The following is a 19,888-nucleotide window of genomic DNA, read 5'->3' as shown; positions in this document are numbered from 1 at the left end:
TATTGACAAACCCTACACGAAAATAATGCAATAATAGGTTTAACATTGTGCAGTGTGTTATAATATTATGAATCACTAAGGTGGTATTTGACCACGAAAAGGATGTAATATAAAATAAGCACAATGTGATAGGTCTTAACTAATTATGCATATAGGTGACATAAAAAATAATCAATTAAGGTAAATAAAACAGAATAATTAAAATACAAGTGAAGAGGGAAAAATTAGTTAGTGATTGACAGAAAGATATAATATTTTAATATTTAAAAAAAACTTATTAAACATTTATATTCATAGATTAAAAATATATTCTAACTGTATATCGATATAGAGAATGATTGTCAACCATTGATTACCGACTATAAAGATAGTTGAATAAACTATAAATAGTTATGTGATAGTCATAACCATAGTATAAAAGTGCATATGATCTAGAGACACTAATAATAAAGAGACGTTCTTAGAATGAATCTCATAGTAACAGGTTAATGGAATAGCAAATACGAAATAGGCCGTGCTCATTAAGGAGAGGAAATAAGCTCTTCATTATAGACTAATATATATATATATCTGAACTCAGCGGGGGATGAACATCATAACTATTAAGACAAGAAATGCTTCAATTCCCAGTCAGTGTTCATCCCTCGCGGAGCCATAGTACCTAAAGAATGTATCCAGAACATCTCTCTGCGATTAAGTATAATTTCCTTATTGCCACCTCTAGCTGGTGTTTTAATAGTCTCAAGGGCAGAGAATTTGAAGTTGTTAATATTCCCAGAGGGGCAGGCAGAGAAATGTCTGGAGACAGGATATTTATCATTTTTCACTCTTTGACAAAGGGCTCAGCCCGAAACGCGAGTAGTGTTTTCCGGTTTTATGGTGTCCCCCTATATACCAATAAATTAGATTAACCTATGGTGTGGTGGATCCTGCTTTTTTGTCCCGGCGCTGTGCTCCATCTCTCCTCTCTAGAGGCTCTTCATAAATTACTTGGTCTCACAAAATAACGTGGACAAGCATACCGGCTGGGGAGGAGGGGTAATAACTAAGGTGGAACACAAAGTAACCAAGTGCCCAATATATGAGCAACCCGGTCCGCTCTAGTTCTCCTTGTGTCCACTACCCCACGATACCTAATGTCACGCCGACACCGGAGATCAGTGTGCATGAAGACTTCGGCAATGAACTACTGACAGGAACAAGGACGGCAATGATCTGTCTGCAAACGGAAGCGTGCTCCAGCCGGGGTAGATCATACAGGAGAAAATTGAAGAGCGGTGCACAGCAATAAAAAGTTTTCCAAAACACAACTAATAGAAAAAAGGTTATTTAATGAAAAATACGAAAAATTACAACACCAAGCGCACTCTGACGTGTTTCGTCCTACTAGGGACTTTGTCAAAGTGTGTGTGTATGTATATATATACACATACTGCTTGGTGATGTAATTTTTCATATTTTTCATTAAATAAGCTTTTTTCTATTAGCTGTGTTCTGGAAACCTTTTTATTGCTGTGCACCGTTCTTTGAATTTTCTCCTGAGAATCCCATTCTGCTGCCCGCATGTCCAGATAAGATGGCTGCTGCTGGATCTGGAGGCGGAGGAGAGGTACAGGGACAAGGGAGATGGTGACCAGAGGTGGAGATCGGGCCGGGAGGTGTGTGGAATCCGCCTGTAGACTGTAGCCATTGCAAAGCTAAAGTTACTTGGGTTTACTAGGAGGTTAATAAAAAGGTTTATTTAATGAACTTTTATCATACTGTATATTGTTGGTATTCTCTCCCCTCCAAGCCCCTTTTTAGGGTCTGGATAGGAGTAACAGCAAGACTTTTTAGTAACACCACTTTATTTGAAGATAACATAATGCTATCTTCAAATAACGTCACGTTAAGGTAACGCCCATGAGGTCAAGTTCACCATGTTTTTACACATAATTGTCTTTGTGGATTCAGGGAAAATAATGTCAGTTTCTTTTTTAGGTAGTGTCACATTATTTTCCCTGATTTAATAGAGCTTGGTGAATCTAGGCCATATTGTGTGAATCGGTGTACTTTGGCATTTAGGGGGCTACACAAAATTAACCAGATGGCAGAGCAGTGACTCCCTGAGTGGTTCCCTTATCTTGTAGGGTGAAAACTCTCATGAATGAAATATGCAAAGAACCATGCATGCAGTTAACCTTGTACTGTATGTCTACGCTCTCCTGGTAGTATTCACATGTTCTGTATTTGAGTGCATATAGTAAGATGGGAGGTAGAGAAGAATTACAGTAACTTTGTCTGCACTGTAAATTCAAGAAGAAATTTACGGGTATGAGGCAGAGTGTGTAATACTGAGAGTAGAATAAAGTGAGAAATAACCCCAATAAATGGCAGTCATATTTTCTGAACCATGGAATATCCATGAGATTCTGAGTCATTTGTTTGGAATGCTGTAGGGGTTTTTGATCTTGACTGTAGTGTGGTGTGCAGTCAAGTGAACTTATTTTGAGGGACTACACAGTATATAATAGCCCCTCACTTCCTTTCTCTCTTTAGTTACTTGATTCACAGTACTGTACCCACAAAAAAGTTTACGAGTATTCTCGAGTATTTGTACCATAAATGGATTGATACATTAGGAATTATTAAGTTGATCAACTCCATTTTTCTGTTTCTCACTGGATGTAAACCCCAGAGCAATTTAGCATGGACCTAGATGATATGTGGTCATGAGGAACTTATCCAATTTTAACCTCAGTCATTTCTTTAAACGTTTAGTCTAGTAAATAAACTCTGCATTGTGCTCCCACAACCTGAACTGTGTGCATCATTTGTTACAAGAATTTCACCAAGTGCAGGACCTGTCACAAATTCTGCATGTACCATTGCACATGAATTGTGTATTTATTAAGCTCTTGATCTAATGTTACCCCTCCCAGGTCACAACTGCAAGTACCTGTAGACAAAACGGCCAGTTGTCTACAATGTAGAATAATCAGGTGGCTCTACTATACCAATGAAAACCATCTGCTGTACTTATGGATGTTCATAATGTATAACCAATTGCATGAGTGTATTGATTCCCACTTGACACATTTACCAATAGGTGGCTCTCTGAGTGCCTTTTATTGGTAGTTGCAATATTATATTTTCTGCTGATGCATTTCCAAAACCCGTTACCAGCAATCTGATTGCTATAGTCCTTATTTGGATTGTAAAGCATTTCTTAATGAGCTACTGCTTTAAATCTGGCAGAGCATTTACATTATATTTAATTATAGGCTAAAGCTGTAAAATTCCAGGCATTGTTGAAATCCCTGCTCTCTGGTTAAAATTCTGGGCATTATTCATTCAGTAACTTGCCAATTCACCTTTCAGAGATGCAGGGGGAGCGCGCTGAGAATTTGAAATAAAAAAACTCTCTCTCTCCCCCCTCACCTCTCTCTCTCCCCCCCTCACCTCTCTCTCTCCCCCCCTCACCTCTCTCTCTCCTCCCCCTCCTCTCTCCCCTCCCTCCATCACCTCTCTCCCCTCCCTCACCTCTCTCTCCCCCCTCACCTCTCTCTCCCCCCTCACCTCTCTCCCCTCCCTCGCCTCTATTTCCACCCCTCACCTTTCTTTCCCCCTTCACCTCTCTCCCCCGACCTCTCTCTTCCCCCTCACCTCTTTCCTCTCCCCTCCTCCACCTCTCTCCACCCCTCCTCCACCTCTCTCCCCGCTCTTTCCCCCCTCCTCTTCTCCCACCCCTCACCTCTCTTACCTCCCCCCTCACCTCTCTCTCTCCCCTCTCCTCTCCCCCCCAACCCTATCTCCCCCCTCACCTCACCTTTCTCTCTCTTCCCCTACCCCCTCACCTCTTTATTCTTCCCCCCTCACCTCTCTCTTCACCCCCCCTCACCTCTCTCCCCCCTCATTTGCTACTGTACGTCTTTTTCCTACACAGGTGCATCAGCGCAGTTCCGATTTATATATCTATACAAAAGTGTCTATTATTTTATATGACAAAAGACTACATTTAGTCTATAATAGTAATAATCCCCTCAGAACAGGGCATAACTGGCTAATAATGCCTAGGCTGGGTTAAAGTCCCTCGGCTTCGCCTTGGGCCTTCAAATCTTCTAGCCAGGGCATTATTGTCCAGTAATGCCCTGTTCTGAGGGGATTATTACTTAATTATAGACTAAAGCAGTAAAATTCCGGGCATTATTGAAATCCCTGCTCTCTGATTGGATAATTCCCGGAATTTTAACCAGTCAGTAATGCCCGGAATTTTTGCTGCTTGCAATGTGTTGATTTCCAATGTGTTTATTTCCAGCCAATCAGCTTTCAGAACAGCTCTGAGACAGTGCAGGGGATTGTATTATTACTATAATAGTAATTATCCCCTAAGAATAGGGCATTACTGGCTAATAATGCGTTGGCTGGGTTAAAGTCCCTTGGCTTCGCCTCGGGCCTTCTACTCTTCCAGCCAGGGCATTATTGGCCAGTAATGCCCTGTTCATCAAGGATTATTACTTAAGTAAAGGTATTCTTTAAACCACTTCACTGTGTGGGGTAGATATTGGTTTCCCCTCTATGTATTTAACAATTATTTTAATTGCAGCCATTTCATGTTGAAGAGGGTAAAAAGAGAAGATTCTGCCAGTTTATCAAACAATGTTGACAATGGGGAAAACTTACTAATAAAGAGTAAGATGGTCCAGTTTACTGTTCATGTGAACGGAGTATGTTTCTCCCAGGTGTATCAGCTTCTCGATGGCTTCATAGATGAAAATGATGCAGATCAGGGAGGCAAATGCTTCCTCTGTAAAACGTGTAATGTAACAGACCAAAGAACTGGCATCTGTGGCCACCAAAACAATGCAGAGGAAAGCTGTCCACAGCCCAATACATGCTCTCAATGATAGATACGACAGGTCTTGGTCCCTATAGCAAAGCAAAAGAGAACGTACAAGTAATAAAGCATATGAAATGTACTCGTAATGGTTGTTAAATGGAAGTATATGCTACTTCCCTTAATGAATAGGTAAAGTTAAAAACAAAGAAGCTTTATAGTTGTAGATATTCATTATTTAGAATTTCCTATTTATTTACAGAATAACAGTGTAAACTTGCTAACAATTAACAATAAAATGCAATTTATAATAAATAGCACATTTTCTTCCTTTTATTGGACCAACAATTTGCTGTACGCTGCTTTTCTAGACTTTTTATGTCCCTTCTTTGAAAAAAAAAATAATGAATAAATCAAAGATGTAAAAAAAAAACCTTCAAATTTATTGTAGAGACAGCAGGTGAGGGAGAAAGTGCAGTAGATGGCAGTCCTTGGCCACAATGGTTGGTAGGTGCAACCCTGAGGTACATCAATAGTCAGATAAACAGGTGATGAAGACATGTTAGTAACAAAGACAGAAAAGGATGGGAGAGCAATGATTAGAAGCAGGATAGAGCTTGGTTAAGGAGATGGAGAGTGATGAACAGTATACTGTATAAAGCAGCAGACACATCAAGCAGGGTAAGCAAGGAAAAATTACCTTGGGATTTTGTTTCATGGTGATCATTGGCTACTTTAGTGAAGACAGTCTCAGTTGATTGAGCTGTATGAAAGCCAGATTGTAGAGGGTCCAGGAAGGCAAGGGAAATAAGAACGTTGATCATGCGGGAGAACACAAGACATTCTAGCAGTTTGGAGGCCAAAGTCAGGAAAGATACAGGGCGGTAGTTAATAAGGCACGTAGGGTCACGGGTGTTTTTGAGAATAGGTGTGACTACTGCATGCTTAAATGATAGGGGAAAGTGCCAGTGAGGAATTGAAGGTCTGGGTGTGAGTGGCGATTTAGATAAGAGCGAAAGCTCTAATAAAATGTGAGGGAATGGGATTGAGACGGCATGTGATAGAGGGAGAAGATTAAATCAGCTTAGAAACTTCCAACTCTGTAACACGTGAAAACGAGTCGAGTGGAAAGCGGGGGTATACAGTATGTAGAAGCAGAGAAGAGAAAGGAAGAAGGAATCTCTGTCACGTACGTGCTTGCCACAAACTGGTACCGGACCGCGGGGCTGATGTGGGGATGTATATGCACCGACCTTAGGCTATGGAGTCAGGTCCGGAGTGCGGATTCCATGGTCAGACATAGCCAGGTCAGGATTGGAGAAAGCAGGGTTAACGTTATCCAGGCAGGGGTCAAGGCAGGCGGCACAGGAGCGGTGGTCGAGGAAACAAGCCGAGGTCATCAACAGGCAATCTTGGGTGAAGCACTTCAGCATAGAAGGCAAGAACCTTGATTGAAGCCACTTCAGCGAAGGTGCTGCAGCACGTCAGGGAAAAGGCCAAGAGTCACAGAAACAAGAAGCTTCAGTGTGGCAGGGTTCCTGGAGGGATGGAACAGGAACAGAGAAGGACGAAGGCCACAGGAACCAGGGGTGCAGACACGCCACAGGAAACACTGGGGAAACCAGCGTAGCCGCTCCAGCGCGGCGAAGGCGTAGTCTGCCAGGAACAAGGAAAGCAGCGCCGGGGCTACTATGCAAGGAGGTCTTGGGAAGCAGGGGACTGGAAGCAGGATACAAGGCACAAGGAGGCCTAGCAGGCCAAACAGAGAGTCTGTGACAAGCACAGTTACTTGCAACTTGGATTGCAAAGTCTATGTCCAGCAACTTCCTGAGGGCGGGGCAGTAACTAAATAGCACAGGAGACCAATCTGGCCAGAGATGAACAGGAGGCAGCAAGAGGCAGGTGATTGCAGAAGCAGGGAATAGTTTGTCTGGAACCTGCAAAGCTCTGGATGGATGGGCTCCAGCCAAACCCAGGGGCGGATTCCTGACAATCTCACTGTGGATAGCATTCACCTTGCCTTTAAAGTAGTTGAAAAGGCTTGAGGAAAAGAGAGGGAAGGGATCTGGGAGGAGAAGGCTAGAGAAGGAGTCAAATATAGAGAAAAGACAGCATGGATTGGATTTGTGAGTGTTGATGAGTTAGGAGAAATTGTGTTGTTTGGCATTACAGAGAGAAAAGTTAAAACAGTATAGGAGAAATGTATAGTGCAGAAAATCAGCATGAGTGCAAGATTTCCTTGATATTCATTAAGATGAGCAAGTGCAAGTGCAAGAGTTCTAAGACTTTACAAGATGATCAGGTTCAGAAGAAGGTGAGAAAGAAGAGAGGTTAGAGTTCAGGGTAGATACAGGGCAGAGAAGTCAATGGTGCGAAGCTCTTGAGAATAGCAAGGACAACAGGTTGGAAGATGGTGAGAGTGCTGGTGAATGAGGTGATGATCAGAGAGCGGAAGAAGGGAGAAAGATTTTTTTCATAAAGATAAGGTCTAAATAATAGCAAGAAGGTGTGGGCGAGAGCAGATGTGTACTTATACAGTATGGCCAGGTCCAGGATTAGGAGAGATATTACCAGCATCAAGGAGGAGGTGAAAAGAGAATTTGCAAGAGTGCGTTTTACTGAGAAGTAGCTGCAATAAAGGTGGAACCACCTCATAAGTGAAAACTGCCCCTTGGCTGCAATAGCAAACTACAACTCCCAGCATGCTGTGCTGCAGCAGGGAGCCACTTCCCAGGGCAGGAAGATGTGACATGTGAGCGATTGGACTCTGGAGTGGCAGGGCTAGGAGAAGGGCCTTGAGGAGTTCCTGGAAGGAGTTACAAGGGGATAGCTGCTACAGCAGATCGAGAGTGACCCGGAGTCAGTCTGTGTCCCGCCAAGAGAGAGTGGACATTGACTGGTGGGAGAGCAGTACAGCGTGCAGAGAGGCCCAGCAGATCACCGCCGGGAATCCGCACGGAGCAGCGATCACTGTCGGAGGGGACCCTCAACGCTTGCAGTTAAAGTGGTACAGGCTTGCTACACTGTTGCATTAAAGAGCTTCAGCGGAGTTCGGCACCATCACACAGGCCTAGATACAGAGGATTGGGTTGCCATATCATCACTGACACACACACAGTGCTATGTCGATTTGCTGTTATTTGACTGTGGTGTACCTTTGTTAAAGATTAGAAGGTTCTGTAGTATGTATCTTAAAGAATCTGTAAAATCCGGTATATCCCACGAGCATTGTGTTTGTTTCCCATTGTCTGACTGCAAGCCACCTGTGGTGTAGCAATTCAACAAAGGAATCGGGCCCCCACCTCAGGAACAGGCATCAGTATGTGGCTTGTAGAAAGAGGGGTTACAAAGGGATGAACTAAGTGGTGCAGTGTACGGGTACAGATAAAGGAAGAAGCAAGGAGAGATGAAGAAATGGGGGGAAGGTGGAGAGAATAGAACATTTTACAAAGGCGTGAAGAAACTGCAAACAGAAAAAGCAGCAGGGAGAAAATACAGTATTGGGATACAAGTAGAATGGAGAGACAAAGCCATGAGGGGTGAATTACTAGATATTGCACGATCTGATGAGTATGATTGAAAGAGCAGGTGAGGGTGTGTGTACATGTAACCCCGTGTTTTATTTATTTATAAATTGTTTTACCAGGAAGTAATACATTGAGTGTTACCTCTCGTTTTCAAGTATGTCCTGGGCATAGTGTTAAGACAAATAATACATGGTTATAAATACAGTTAAATAAGTGAACAGGGTATACATTATATACAAGACATTGCATGCACAGTTAAAGATAATATATATTATAGGTTTATGTAACAGTTACAGACCAGATAAAAATGTGAGACAGCTTTAGTTTTGAAAGAACTTAGACTGGTGGTGGCTGTGATGGTCTCCAGTAGATTGTTCCAGTTTTGGGGTGCACGGTAAGAGGAGGAGCGGCCGGATACTTTTCTCAACCTTTGGACCATGAACAGTCTTTTGGAGTCAGATCTCAGATGATTTCGGCATGTGGTAGGAGTGAGGAGCTTGTTCAGATAGCGGGTAGCTTGCCCAGAAAGTATTTGAAGGCAAGACAGGAAAGATTAACTTTATTTATGTATTTATAAAAATGTTTTACCAGGAAGTAATACATTGAGCGTTACCTCTCATTTTCAAGTATGTCCTGGGCACAGAGTTATAAAAAAATACATGGTTACATTAAAAGAACAGGGTTATACAGTCAATTCACAAAACGTTGCGCCTAGACTCAAGTGATGACTAATCTACTGTAGTTCTATGAGAATTTCGCAGTGATGTGTGTTGTAGTTGCATTGGAGAACAAATATTGAATTGTAGATGATAGATGAGCTCACACACTTGAACATTGCCCCGTGACAGCTTCCTCTCCAATGTGCTCTGGGCATGTAACTTTGATGGACATGAGAGCAGTCAATAATAATGGCTGTGAAAGAGGATGGACTATGAGGGAGAGAAGCCTTTAAAAAGGAAGACAGTCATGTTGGATCAGATCTGAGCAGATCTGAGTTCTATCAGGTTCGGTCAAGCTCTCTGAAGAGTGTACATGTGCATGTGGCAACCGGAGCAGAGAGGTACAGTTCCAGATGTGGACTAGAGATCCAGCGACACCGGCGGGGACCCTCAATGGCTATAAAAGCACAGTGGTACTGAAGCATCCTTTTCGAAGAACAGGCCTGCAACAGGTTCAGTACACAACGAGCTCCCATGGTGTGCTGGCATCATCACAAGCCAACATACCCAGGATTATATAGCTACTACACCACTGACACTGACACTGACACTGACTCACACCCACGTAGGGTTATTGGGGATTGTGTAGTAACCTGTATACTGCTGTGTGTAGTGATCCTCACCTGAGGATCACAAAGTTATAGAGTTCAGTAAGGTACAAGTAAACTGGTTGAATCACCCATACTATTTCTCTGTTATTCCTGCCGTCTGACCGTAGGCCACATGTGGCCCAGTAAGTCATTAACAGGGACTCAGGCCCAAGCCTCAGCTATTGTCGTAAATCTGAGAGCTAAAAGTAGAGGGGTTACATAAATCAGGCTTGAGAGAGCAATATAGCATTGGGGGTATACAGAGGTGTAGAAAGTTATAGTGGTTACATTGTGTATAAATTTATCAGAGAAAATTACAATACAGATGTAACAGGACCTGGTGTCTCCGGCACCTAAGCAAGCTGCGTGATCGCAACCATGGCTGCCCCTGCGCCGAAGGATTATCGCTTTGAGGATCCGAAGCATGGACCCCCCACAGCGATGTCATGGCAGGCACTGTCTCCGGAGCCACAGATTTTTCTTTTTCAGCCCAGGCTCCAAAGACACTAAGGGGCCTATGCAGAGAGCAGCGCTATAGTAAATCTCGCCATTTTTTGGAGAAATTCGCGCAGAAAACAGCAGAAAATGGCGAGGTACGAAAAACGCGCCATTTTTTTTTTCTATTTATAAATCTCGCCGCGCGGCTGGCGAGAACCTACATCTCGCCAGTGTTAAAAATATCCGAATTCAGAAAGGCGCGATCGCCATCTAGCGGCTGTTCGCGCCAAGAAAATGGCGCGATTTTCTACAATTACTTCCGCCAAAAAAAGTTGGCAAGAAGCTGGAGCTCGCCGGCCATAGGGAAGAAAAAAAAAATGCGCGATTTTTTTCTCTCACTTTTCTGCAGCGCGCATCTCTCCCTTTTAAACTCGCCACACGCATTAATGCCATAAATTGCGAATTTTGCCCATTTCTGCATATGGAGAAAAAAACTCTCCATTAAAGCTACTTTTTCTTAAACTCTCCAATTATTTCTAGCGCTGCTCTCTGCATAGGCCCCTAAGTCCTCTTACATCTGTATTAAGTCCTTAGGGTTGCAAAGTGGTTGACCAAGTGGTAAAGGTTGAATCCAGTTATTCCTTTCTTGTTCACCTTGAGTTCAACTCTAGAGACTTAAATGTTGCCCTTCAGAATGGGGCACAACTAACTATATTGGCATACTGTATGACGTAAATATTCTAACAATATCACAAGACAAGGAAGGGTTTGTGACTAACTAGTAGAGACAGAGGGACAAGCTAAACAAATGCTAGTGAGTTAATATGTCTGATGTTACCAGGTTAAGTTGATAGAAGTGAAAGTTTGAGGTTAAACAAAACGTAGATTGGAAGTGCATTGGACTTGATCACTAGTCACTTGTCATATGAAGTCACTTTTATGGCCCTTCATCCTTTATGTATGAGCGTTTAAAAAAAATTAAAAGTAAATGTCTTACTTGCAAAACTTGAACAAAATTTTCTCGAACACCAGCACTGGTCCGGTACTTCCCAGGATAGTCAGAGGTTGTCCTCCAAACAATGAGTATGCTATTCCTGTCATAGAAGCACCAAACAGGGATTCTATGGCACTCTGTAGGGAACATAAATTACATTTACGTCAATATAAATACTAAGTTCTATTACAATAATATATGCTCAAATTAAATACCTGGTACTTATCACAATTAAAAGTGATTTACAAGGCTGTTTTTTTCCTTGCAAATAATATTGAAATCTAATCAAAAAAGGATTTTTGTGCCTTGGCAGTCCCATTTCAATTATTTAGGTGCTTTCAACTCAAAAGTATCAAAAAACAGGGATCTTTTTTTTCAGAGCAATGCTAATTGGGAAGCAATTAGTAATACAAAGGGTTTGAAACCTTTGGAAGGGTAATAATACAGATACTTTAAATTACAATATATTATTCAATACAATGTAGCGGTATCTTACATACAATCTAATATTAAATAACATTTAGACAGAGATCGTAGAACATTAGTTAGTATTGGTCCTTGGTTTACATTTAGAAAACCTCTCACTCTTGGCTACTGTGTTTGTCTGTCTGTCTTCTTGCTCTATATGTACACTTCATAATATATTCAATGGTATGCATAAATGTGCTAAAGGTTACAAATGCAAATATTGTCAATTTGTAAAAATTATTGATCAATTTAAAAGTTACAAACACAAGGGGAGAGGGATCAAGAGAGCGAGCGCGACACCTAGTTTAGTAGAGTCCAAAGCAATATATAGATATATATCTCCGCTGAAACCTTTCTCCATGTATTGTAACATACAGTATGGACAACGCCAAAAGAACAATGGAGAGCATATGGAGAGCATATGGAGAAACACCTGTGCACAAAAAGAAGCCCACTCTAGATACCTGGGAATATGCTAATGCAATATGCAATGTGTATTTAATTGACTCACAAATGGCTCTCACTCCCACCCGCCCATATTCCAGGGTCTGGGCGCAAGCAAATCTAATATAAAATTTGATGGCGGATTTCACAAAACTTGGGCCGGATCCAATGGCGAATTAGCATGTATCCGCCCACATTTTTTTTGTGCCGAATCCACCTTGCGATTCCCGTGTGCGGATCGGATTTTGGTCAAAAAAATCCTAGGAAAATCCTCAAATTGGAATTTGACATGTTTGACCATCTCTAATTATGTTATGGATGTAATCACTTTTAGCTGTGGGTCACAGTATGCTGAAAGAATGATTAGACCACTTCATGAGGTGTATTAGGGGTCACCTGGCATACAGTATTTTAATAGAAAAGATATGGAACATCTGGTTTCCTAATACAGTACTTTGCCATGTATCATAACTCTAATCCTATGCTCATGAAACCATTACATTCACTTTAGAATAATAAGGAACATCAATTTTTTTTATGTGATGGTCTCGAAAAAACTACATGGATTACAAACCGATATTTATGTTAAACCTACTGATTGTAGTAGATTAGTAGATTACATGCAGATGGCTTTCATTCAAGACATACCAAATTAGGACTACAATTTTGTAAATTTTTACGGTTAAGAAGGAGCATTAGACATTTCTCCAGGGAGCAGATTGGGAGATTTAAGAACAAGGAATACTGTATGATGAGGTGACACCTAGGGATAGCTTTGAGGAAGTACAGTATTGAGCAAGAAAAGAAAATAGTAATTTTTATTTATTTATTATATTCTTTAAAAGGTATTTTTTTGATTGTTAGGGAAAAAAAATTATATTCAGCTCAACCCCGTTATAACGCAATCCGTTACAACGTGAATCCGCTTATAACACGTTGCAAGCGTGGCTCCCACTTTTCATATTTATGAATAATTTACAACACAATTATTGGTATCTTGAATACTTTATTGTACAATACATACAATTGTACATTATTTCTAACGAGATCCACTTATAACGCGATGTGATTCTTTGGACCCCAAGCACAGTGTTATAAGGGGGTTGAGCTGTATATATATATATATAAATATGATGTGCATGTATCTGCTTGGGAATTCAGTTGTTTTCATTATTATTGAATATATGTTTTCATTGTGTTAATTGTTTTTAATATATTGTATATATTTATGTTGTACGTAGTACAATAGCAAGTCTGTTCTGAAGCTCTTGCTACAGTCTGTAAAAATGAATGGTGCCAGGGACAAAATGCTAAAGTTGAGAACAGATGTCTTGCATAGGCAGGACTAAAGAAGCACTCGTTCTAGCACTCGTTCCAGTGGGTAGGTATGTATAGTATGAACGTGAATAAAACTTAGCCTTTAATGGTAGTGATAGAGATATAAAATAATAGGAAGACAAACTGATATCATCAGTAAGATATCACGAGAAAGTGATAATTAAGAAAATTATTAAATAGATACAGATCAGCAGTGGTTGACAAATCACCAAAAAATCTACTCGCCACACAAAAAAATCTACTCGCCACCTAGTACCAAACGTGTGCTGCTTGGGCCAATATTTACTCACCCGGGGGTTAAATCCACTCGCCCGGGGCGAGCAAATGTATAGGTTTGTCGAACACTGCAGATCAGGGCTCCCATCCAAAAAATAGTAATAAACCTCTAAATTTACTTGTAGCCGTGTAGCCCCCTGGCTACTGAATTTCCCTGCCCTAGTACTGCCAGTTCTAGTAAGTGCTGGCAGAGCTAGGGTTAAGTCTTTTGCACATGGGCCTGCATGTGAGAAGGCTAACCAGAAAGACACTTTGTTGCCATCTGCAGGTACAGGCTAGTGACAGTTGAGATCTCATGCCAGGAAGGGGTGGGGTTACTATACCAGTTCCTGCCCAGCTACTAGGGATTGTGGGTAAGATCCTCCAGGTATAAGACCTGACGCTCTTCCTGGTTCTCTCTCTCTGAAGGCTCTTTTGAAGGTGTCAGTCCACTTCCCCTCCTGGGGAGTGGAAGGATGCATTGGGCCTTGCCCCACAAGGGGGTGAGGTGGAGCTGGGCTAGCTGGACTAAGTCAGGGAAATATCCTGTGTCTAGAACAAGGAGGTGATTTGCCCCTGGGAGAGATAAGGATGTGAGAGAAGAAGAAAGTTCTGAGTGCAGAGAGTAGCCAGTGCTCTGGCTGCTCTGCCTTTCCTCTTAGGTTGACAAGTCGGGTATTGACCAGGGAGGGAAGGATACCCCTGGGCCAGGCGGCTTTAGGCTGTGCTTATAGTGCCGGCGACGGCGATGTGACGTCGCCTGAAAACAAAAGCATTGCCGCCGTCACAAAGGCTTATAGTAAGCGCGACACGACGGCGCGACGGCAGCGACCAAAAATTTGGAAGCCATTAAAATTAGATTTTTCAGAGGCTGTTGCCACATGTGACAGCCTCTGAACCAATCAATGGTCAGGTCACCAGCGACGTCGCCGAAAGTTAAATTATAACTTTTGCGGGTGGCGACGGGTGACGCGGCCTTATGAGGAGAAGGGCTATGTATTGCTGTAAGGATGTATCTGAGCTGTGAGGCTCCTGGATAAAAGATAAGTTGCATTGTTCTGGACTCCAGAGTGCTTCTTGCTAGGAGGAAAGTTCCTGCAGGAATGAATCTCTGTCCCTGGCACAGTCCTGCAGGATGGAGGCGCTGCACCAACCGGAGGAAAAGACCCCTGCACCCCAACCTACCATCGTGGAGACTCAACCTCCTGGGAGCCTACAGGTTAGCACTAGAACACCCGTAACACACCAAATCTCCCTTGGGGGGAGGGGGAGAGGGTGTTACATTTGGAGGTGCTGCTGAGATATCTGAGGTATCATCATCAGGACAGGCTTTTGCAGCGAGAGAAGGAGGTTCTCTCCTATTATAATATGATCAGAGGGTCCATGGTGTAGCGTCCAAAGGGGGCTCTATGAGACCTTAAGGGCCAGACCACCCAGCTAATGGAGCGATGACATGGACCCCTCCACCTTATCTACGATCTCCTCAGATGTCGTGTCCAAGGGGACTCTTGCCCAGCAAAGAACCACCTTCCCAGCCAGTGGAACTGCAACCTGCGCTGTTCAATTTTATTAAGCTACACCCTGATGTAATGTCCAACATAAGTACCGTATGTGTGGGTAGTGTCCGAGGAGGAGCTCTTGACCTTCAAGAAGCCAGGACCTCCGTTTGCAGAGCTGCAGCAATATTATAACAGTCCGCAGCACAGGGAGCCGCCATGTGCGCTATCTGAACTGTATCCTATAATCCATGTGTGGTAGTGTCTCAGAGAGAGCTACAGTGCGTGAAAGAGCAGTTCCCGACAAAAACAGGAGAACTACGTGGTGAGGTATGCAGAGTTGGAAGCTTTCTTTTGCAAAAATGTGTTTGGTTCGGCGTGAAACTGAAACCCACGCCCACAGTAAGGGCTAGGTTCGGCACAAAAGCCGAAGCCGAACCCATCTGCATTGTGCCTGTACTCTTGGATCCACCAAGGGGAGGAGACACTATGCTACTGAAGTGATTATGGTGTCACCACTAAGGGTGTAGCCGGACGTGAGCTACCGCACCCTCAGTTGAAAGTGGTGAGGCCAAGGATCAGGAGCTAGTTGCAACTGTTCCCTCTTAACATCCCTATTATGGCGGAGTGTGCGATCTCCCAATATACACTGCCAGGAGGCTTCCTGTTAGTGAGAATAAATGGGGAAAGCTTTCTACAATGTGTTTGTCCCAGCTGCGATTGTCCAGGCGGAGACATGAGCCTGGAGTTGAGATGTAAAAGATGCAGGACTCCCCATCTTAAGCCCAAGGTCGGGTCAGATGGAGCATGCGGCCTATCTGCAGAAGTGTGCGGACTAGACCACAGAATTAGGAGCGGACACTCCAAGGGAACCGTGTGTTCCTGTTCAAGACCCATGCGGATTCATCGACACAGTGGAGCGTGAGAATACTCTTGATTTCCAGGCTCCAGAGATGTTTACAGTTCTGCGGATCGGTGAGAGGGCTGCGGCTCAGCTGGGGCCCGCGGGGGGATCCATCATAGACGTACTGGCCGGTACTTCTTTCAGCACTACCGAAGTCAACACCCTTCTGGTGCAACCGGATATCGTCATCACGGAGGCAACCGCTGGGGCAGATGAGGACCTCGAGATACCCGCTCTGGTGAGTACGGCCCGACTGATTTATTTTTACAGCGGCACCATGACAGAGCCAAGAGCCGAGGACGTAAGGCCCCTATGGACCCTGCAGTAGTGGGCCGCGGTAGGTGTAATGAGACTGATATCCACAGAGACATTGCGGAGCCTAAGGCCTCCATAGACCATACAAAAGATGTCATTAAATCTTCCCAGGTCTGGAGAATCTGGGCTGGGTTTAATGATGATCCTTCAGGGGGAGGGATGGCTGAGTACATGGCTTTCTCAAGAGAGGGGTGTCACAGGAGACCAATGCTTTTAACACCAAAATACCCGGATCCTTTGATTGAGCAAAGCAAGAGATAAAATAAATTGTGATTAATTTACAGAATGAACATACACAGCTTGATTTACAATTACAACGAAAAATACACTTACTAGTTATGCTGTTAAGTCTGGTTACAGGATGAATCTTTCACTGCATGATGAAAACTTGTTACATGATGGAACTCCTTCCCCATGGGCTGTAGAGTTTTTTTATGCACTAAACAGGCCTATACTTAACCCATGCAGCCAATCTACCATGGGAATAATTCCTTCACCCTATCATGGAGTTGCCACTACTTTTCAAACCTGGCAGAGGGGCTTCTCAGTCTGCTCTGGGCATGTGCCAACTTTGTACCTTGGCCGTTTAGCATTTGAGGCCCGTCCCCTCTACCTGGCGCCACTCAGTCTGGGCAGAGCAGCCATTTGCCAGGGTGGATTTGAAATTCTCTTCCTTGCTAACAAAAAGGTTTAACACTCCCATATCCTGGACTGCCTTTGAAGCTTGGAGTAGCCACTCTGTGTCTGGCGTGTTAGATGAAAATCCCCATATGCCTAACATGTTGGTACAATTAAAATAGGGGGACTTTAATTCATCCATTTTTTATATAACTCTATAAAAATTGCGCGACATGATAGTTCCTGATTTTACCCAAACAGTGCTCACAGCAAATCTCATGGTGCTAGGAGCTTCCTAGCGAAATTTAGCAAAAAGCCGCCTGCTATGTTGCTAGATTTTAAAACCATTTTTCCTTTCACACGCTCATACGAAAACACTGCCACAGTTATAAACATAATCTTAAAAATGACTTTACTCTGAACCACCCCCCCCCCCCCCCCCTGGTTCTGGGGTTTGCGGGCATATACCGGGGGACCTGAATGTAATTCCCCTGTCCGGTCTTACTATTCTGGTCTGTGCTGAAGCAGGGAAATGTCCTTATTATTATTTTAATGTCCTTAGGGAATTATTTTAAAATAATTAAATGGTCGCTGTACTGTGGGGAATTTGATCATTATGTTTTTTGCATTCTCTCTCTAAATCTTAGGCCGTGGGCATGGTGCCTCGGGCCGCGCTGAGCCGCGCTCCTGCTCAGCCTCGCCTGCTCAAGCTGGTGCTTTTTTGTGTCCTGGCAGGCGAGGCAGTGAGCGCGCTTTGGGGGCAGGGCGGAGCGGAGGCGGGGCAGAGGCGGGGCGGAGGCGTGACGGGAGGCGGGGCTAGTCCCTCATTCCCATTGGATGTTTGCGATCACGTGACCGGCCCTCCGCTCCGGAAAGCATGAAATCTTAATTTAATATGTCGGCTGCGGCTCAGCACGCCCCCGCACGCGCCCGCATGAGCCCGCTGAAGCCACACACATACACGATGCAGGAGGTAAGTGTGCTGGCTCAGCGCGACTCAGCACACCATTTTTTACTATGCCCTTGGCCTTAGTGTGTATGAGGGCTGTATGACAACGCTTCCAGCTTCCCCCCTGGTGATATGCACTTGTCTTGTTAAAAGATGTAAGGTGATTCTACTGGTCTTTGTTCCTTTTGTTTTTATTCACTCCGGTCGTTATTTATTGTTAGATGACTTACAGCATTAAATATTGAGATTTCAACTAAGATGCAGATCTTTAAAATTATTTTGAGTGCTTTTAAGTTTGATTCAGCATTGTTTGTTATTGCATGGTCTGACAGCACACGGAAGGTTATTGGTACCTGCACAATCGCGGGGCTCTTAGGTATTAGCTATTCTCACCTCAAAAGTAGCCAGCTGAATATTTGTCTTCACAAAGGGAAGCCTATATTGCATGGTCAAATAGAAGATAATTTGGCCGAATAAGCTGTGACGTGGCTACAGAATGATGTTTACACATAGTTTATACATGGAGAATATTTTTATATACTGTATTTACTCGATTCTAAGACGCACCTTTTTACACATTTTAACAAGTCTGAAATCGGGATGGGTCTTAGAATCGATGTCCTTGAAAAAACGAGTCTGTAAGGAGGCGCTGCTGGAGTACGGGCTGGGACGAGAAGCTGATGGAGGGAGGAGGTGGTGGGGGGGGGGGGGGAAGAAGCAGGGGAAGGTTGCAGAAGAAGGTGGAGCAGCAGTCCCGGGAGCTAAGCACACTCAGGAACTTGTTCCTGTACCAATATAGCCGCTAATGCGAGTCAACGTGAGGATCACATGATCTCCTACGTGGCGGAATTATGTTCCTAGAATGCAATGCTGCCAACTCTAGCACACTGCCTGTAGTTCTGAGCAGGAGATTTCTGTTGCCCTATGACAGGCTGAAGGTGCCTTCATTTACCGTAAGTTGTCATTGCCTGCGCATGTGCGAAATAGCCATTTAATGTTGTTTATTTATTTTCCGAACATTGTTATTACAGTCAATTAATGGTACGTCTTGCAATCGATGGCGCCTTAGAATCGAGCAAATACATTATATAATGCTGCAATAGTGCTGAAACAATACTGAAATATTAAAAATAGAAAGAATATGTAAGAGCGAAATGAATGTATCCTCTGTTTATGCATGTTTAAATTTCTTACTATGCGACCTTCAGTTGCTTCTCCAAGCAAACCTCCAAATGTGATCACAGGTGACATGCAGGCACAGTATAGGAAGAGAAAAGAGGCAACACACTGCAAGCTGAATGCATCCTTGTAGTCACTCCAGTACCAGGGAGCTTTCCTCTTTATGTCCACCACCAAACCGCCAAATAACCTGCAAGGAATAAAAGACAATGGCCTTGAGTGCCAGAGAAGATTGCAATGAAAATGAATTCAATTTATTTCTGGAGATGCCAGGAATAAGATGAAGATGGGATTAAGATCAGTTTTATAAAGCATTGGAGGACAAAGGCTTGTGACAAATGCAGAGCGTCTTTTCACTAGAACTTTAAAAAGACTGTAAAAAGACATCTACATTGAGGATTATGTGCTGTTGTGTCTTATTATAATTAATAATAATTGTTTGTTCTTGTAAAGCGCTGCTAGTTTTATGTAGTGCTTTACATTTTGCAGGTCCCTGCCCCGTAGAGCTTACAATCGATGTTTTTGGTGCCTGAGGTACAGGGAGATAAAGTGACTTGCCCAAGGTCACAAGGAGCCAACACCAGGAATTGAAATAGGTTCCCCTGCTACAAACTCAGTGCCAGTCAGTGTCTTTACTCGCTGAGCCATTATACACTTTTATACACTTAACAGTTTTAAGGGAAATTATTGATGCAAATCTGCGAAATTGAATTTGATATACTGTAAAGACACAATGCAAAATGGCATTACTTAGTGTTTGTAGACCTGTTATGCTTATATTCATCTTTATAAACTTAAGGGACAATCCATAAGAGTATATATCCAATATTATGGCTGC

General features: G+C 43.2%; 1 protein-coding gene across 3 annotated transcripts in view; it reads right to left on the bottom strand.

Annotated features, from left to right (window-relative positions):
- The window catches only part of SLC4A8 (solute carrier family 4 member 8), a 423,930-nt gene that overhangs the window by 47,854 nt on the left and 356,188 nt on the right, over window positions 1–19,888 (bottom strand). For all 3 annotated transcript variants that reach the window (XM_075591636.1, XM_075591637.1, XM_075591639.1), the window contains 3 exons: window positions 19,066–19,240; window positions 11,088–11,221; window positions 4,663–4,908 (listed from right to left, as the gene is read on the bottom strand). In XM_075591636.1, the coding sequence (XP_075447751.1) occupies window positions 4,663–4,908; window positions 11,088–11,221; window positions 19,066–19,240 (555 nt within the window). The remainder of the gene's footprint in view (window positions 1–4,662; window positions 4,909–11,087; window positions 11,222–19,065; window positions 19,241–19,888) is intronic.

This window comes from Ascaphus truei, chromosome 3 (assembly GCF_040206685.1).
Source record: "Ascaphus truei isolate aAscTru1 chromosome 3, aAscTru1.hap1, whole genome shotgun sequence".
Lineage (NCBI taxonomy): Eukaryota > Metazoa > Chordata > Amphibia > Anura > Ascaphidae > Ascaphus > Ascaphus truei.
This window is presented reverse-complemented; position numbering and strand designations above follow the sequence as displayed.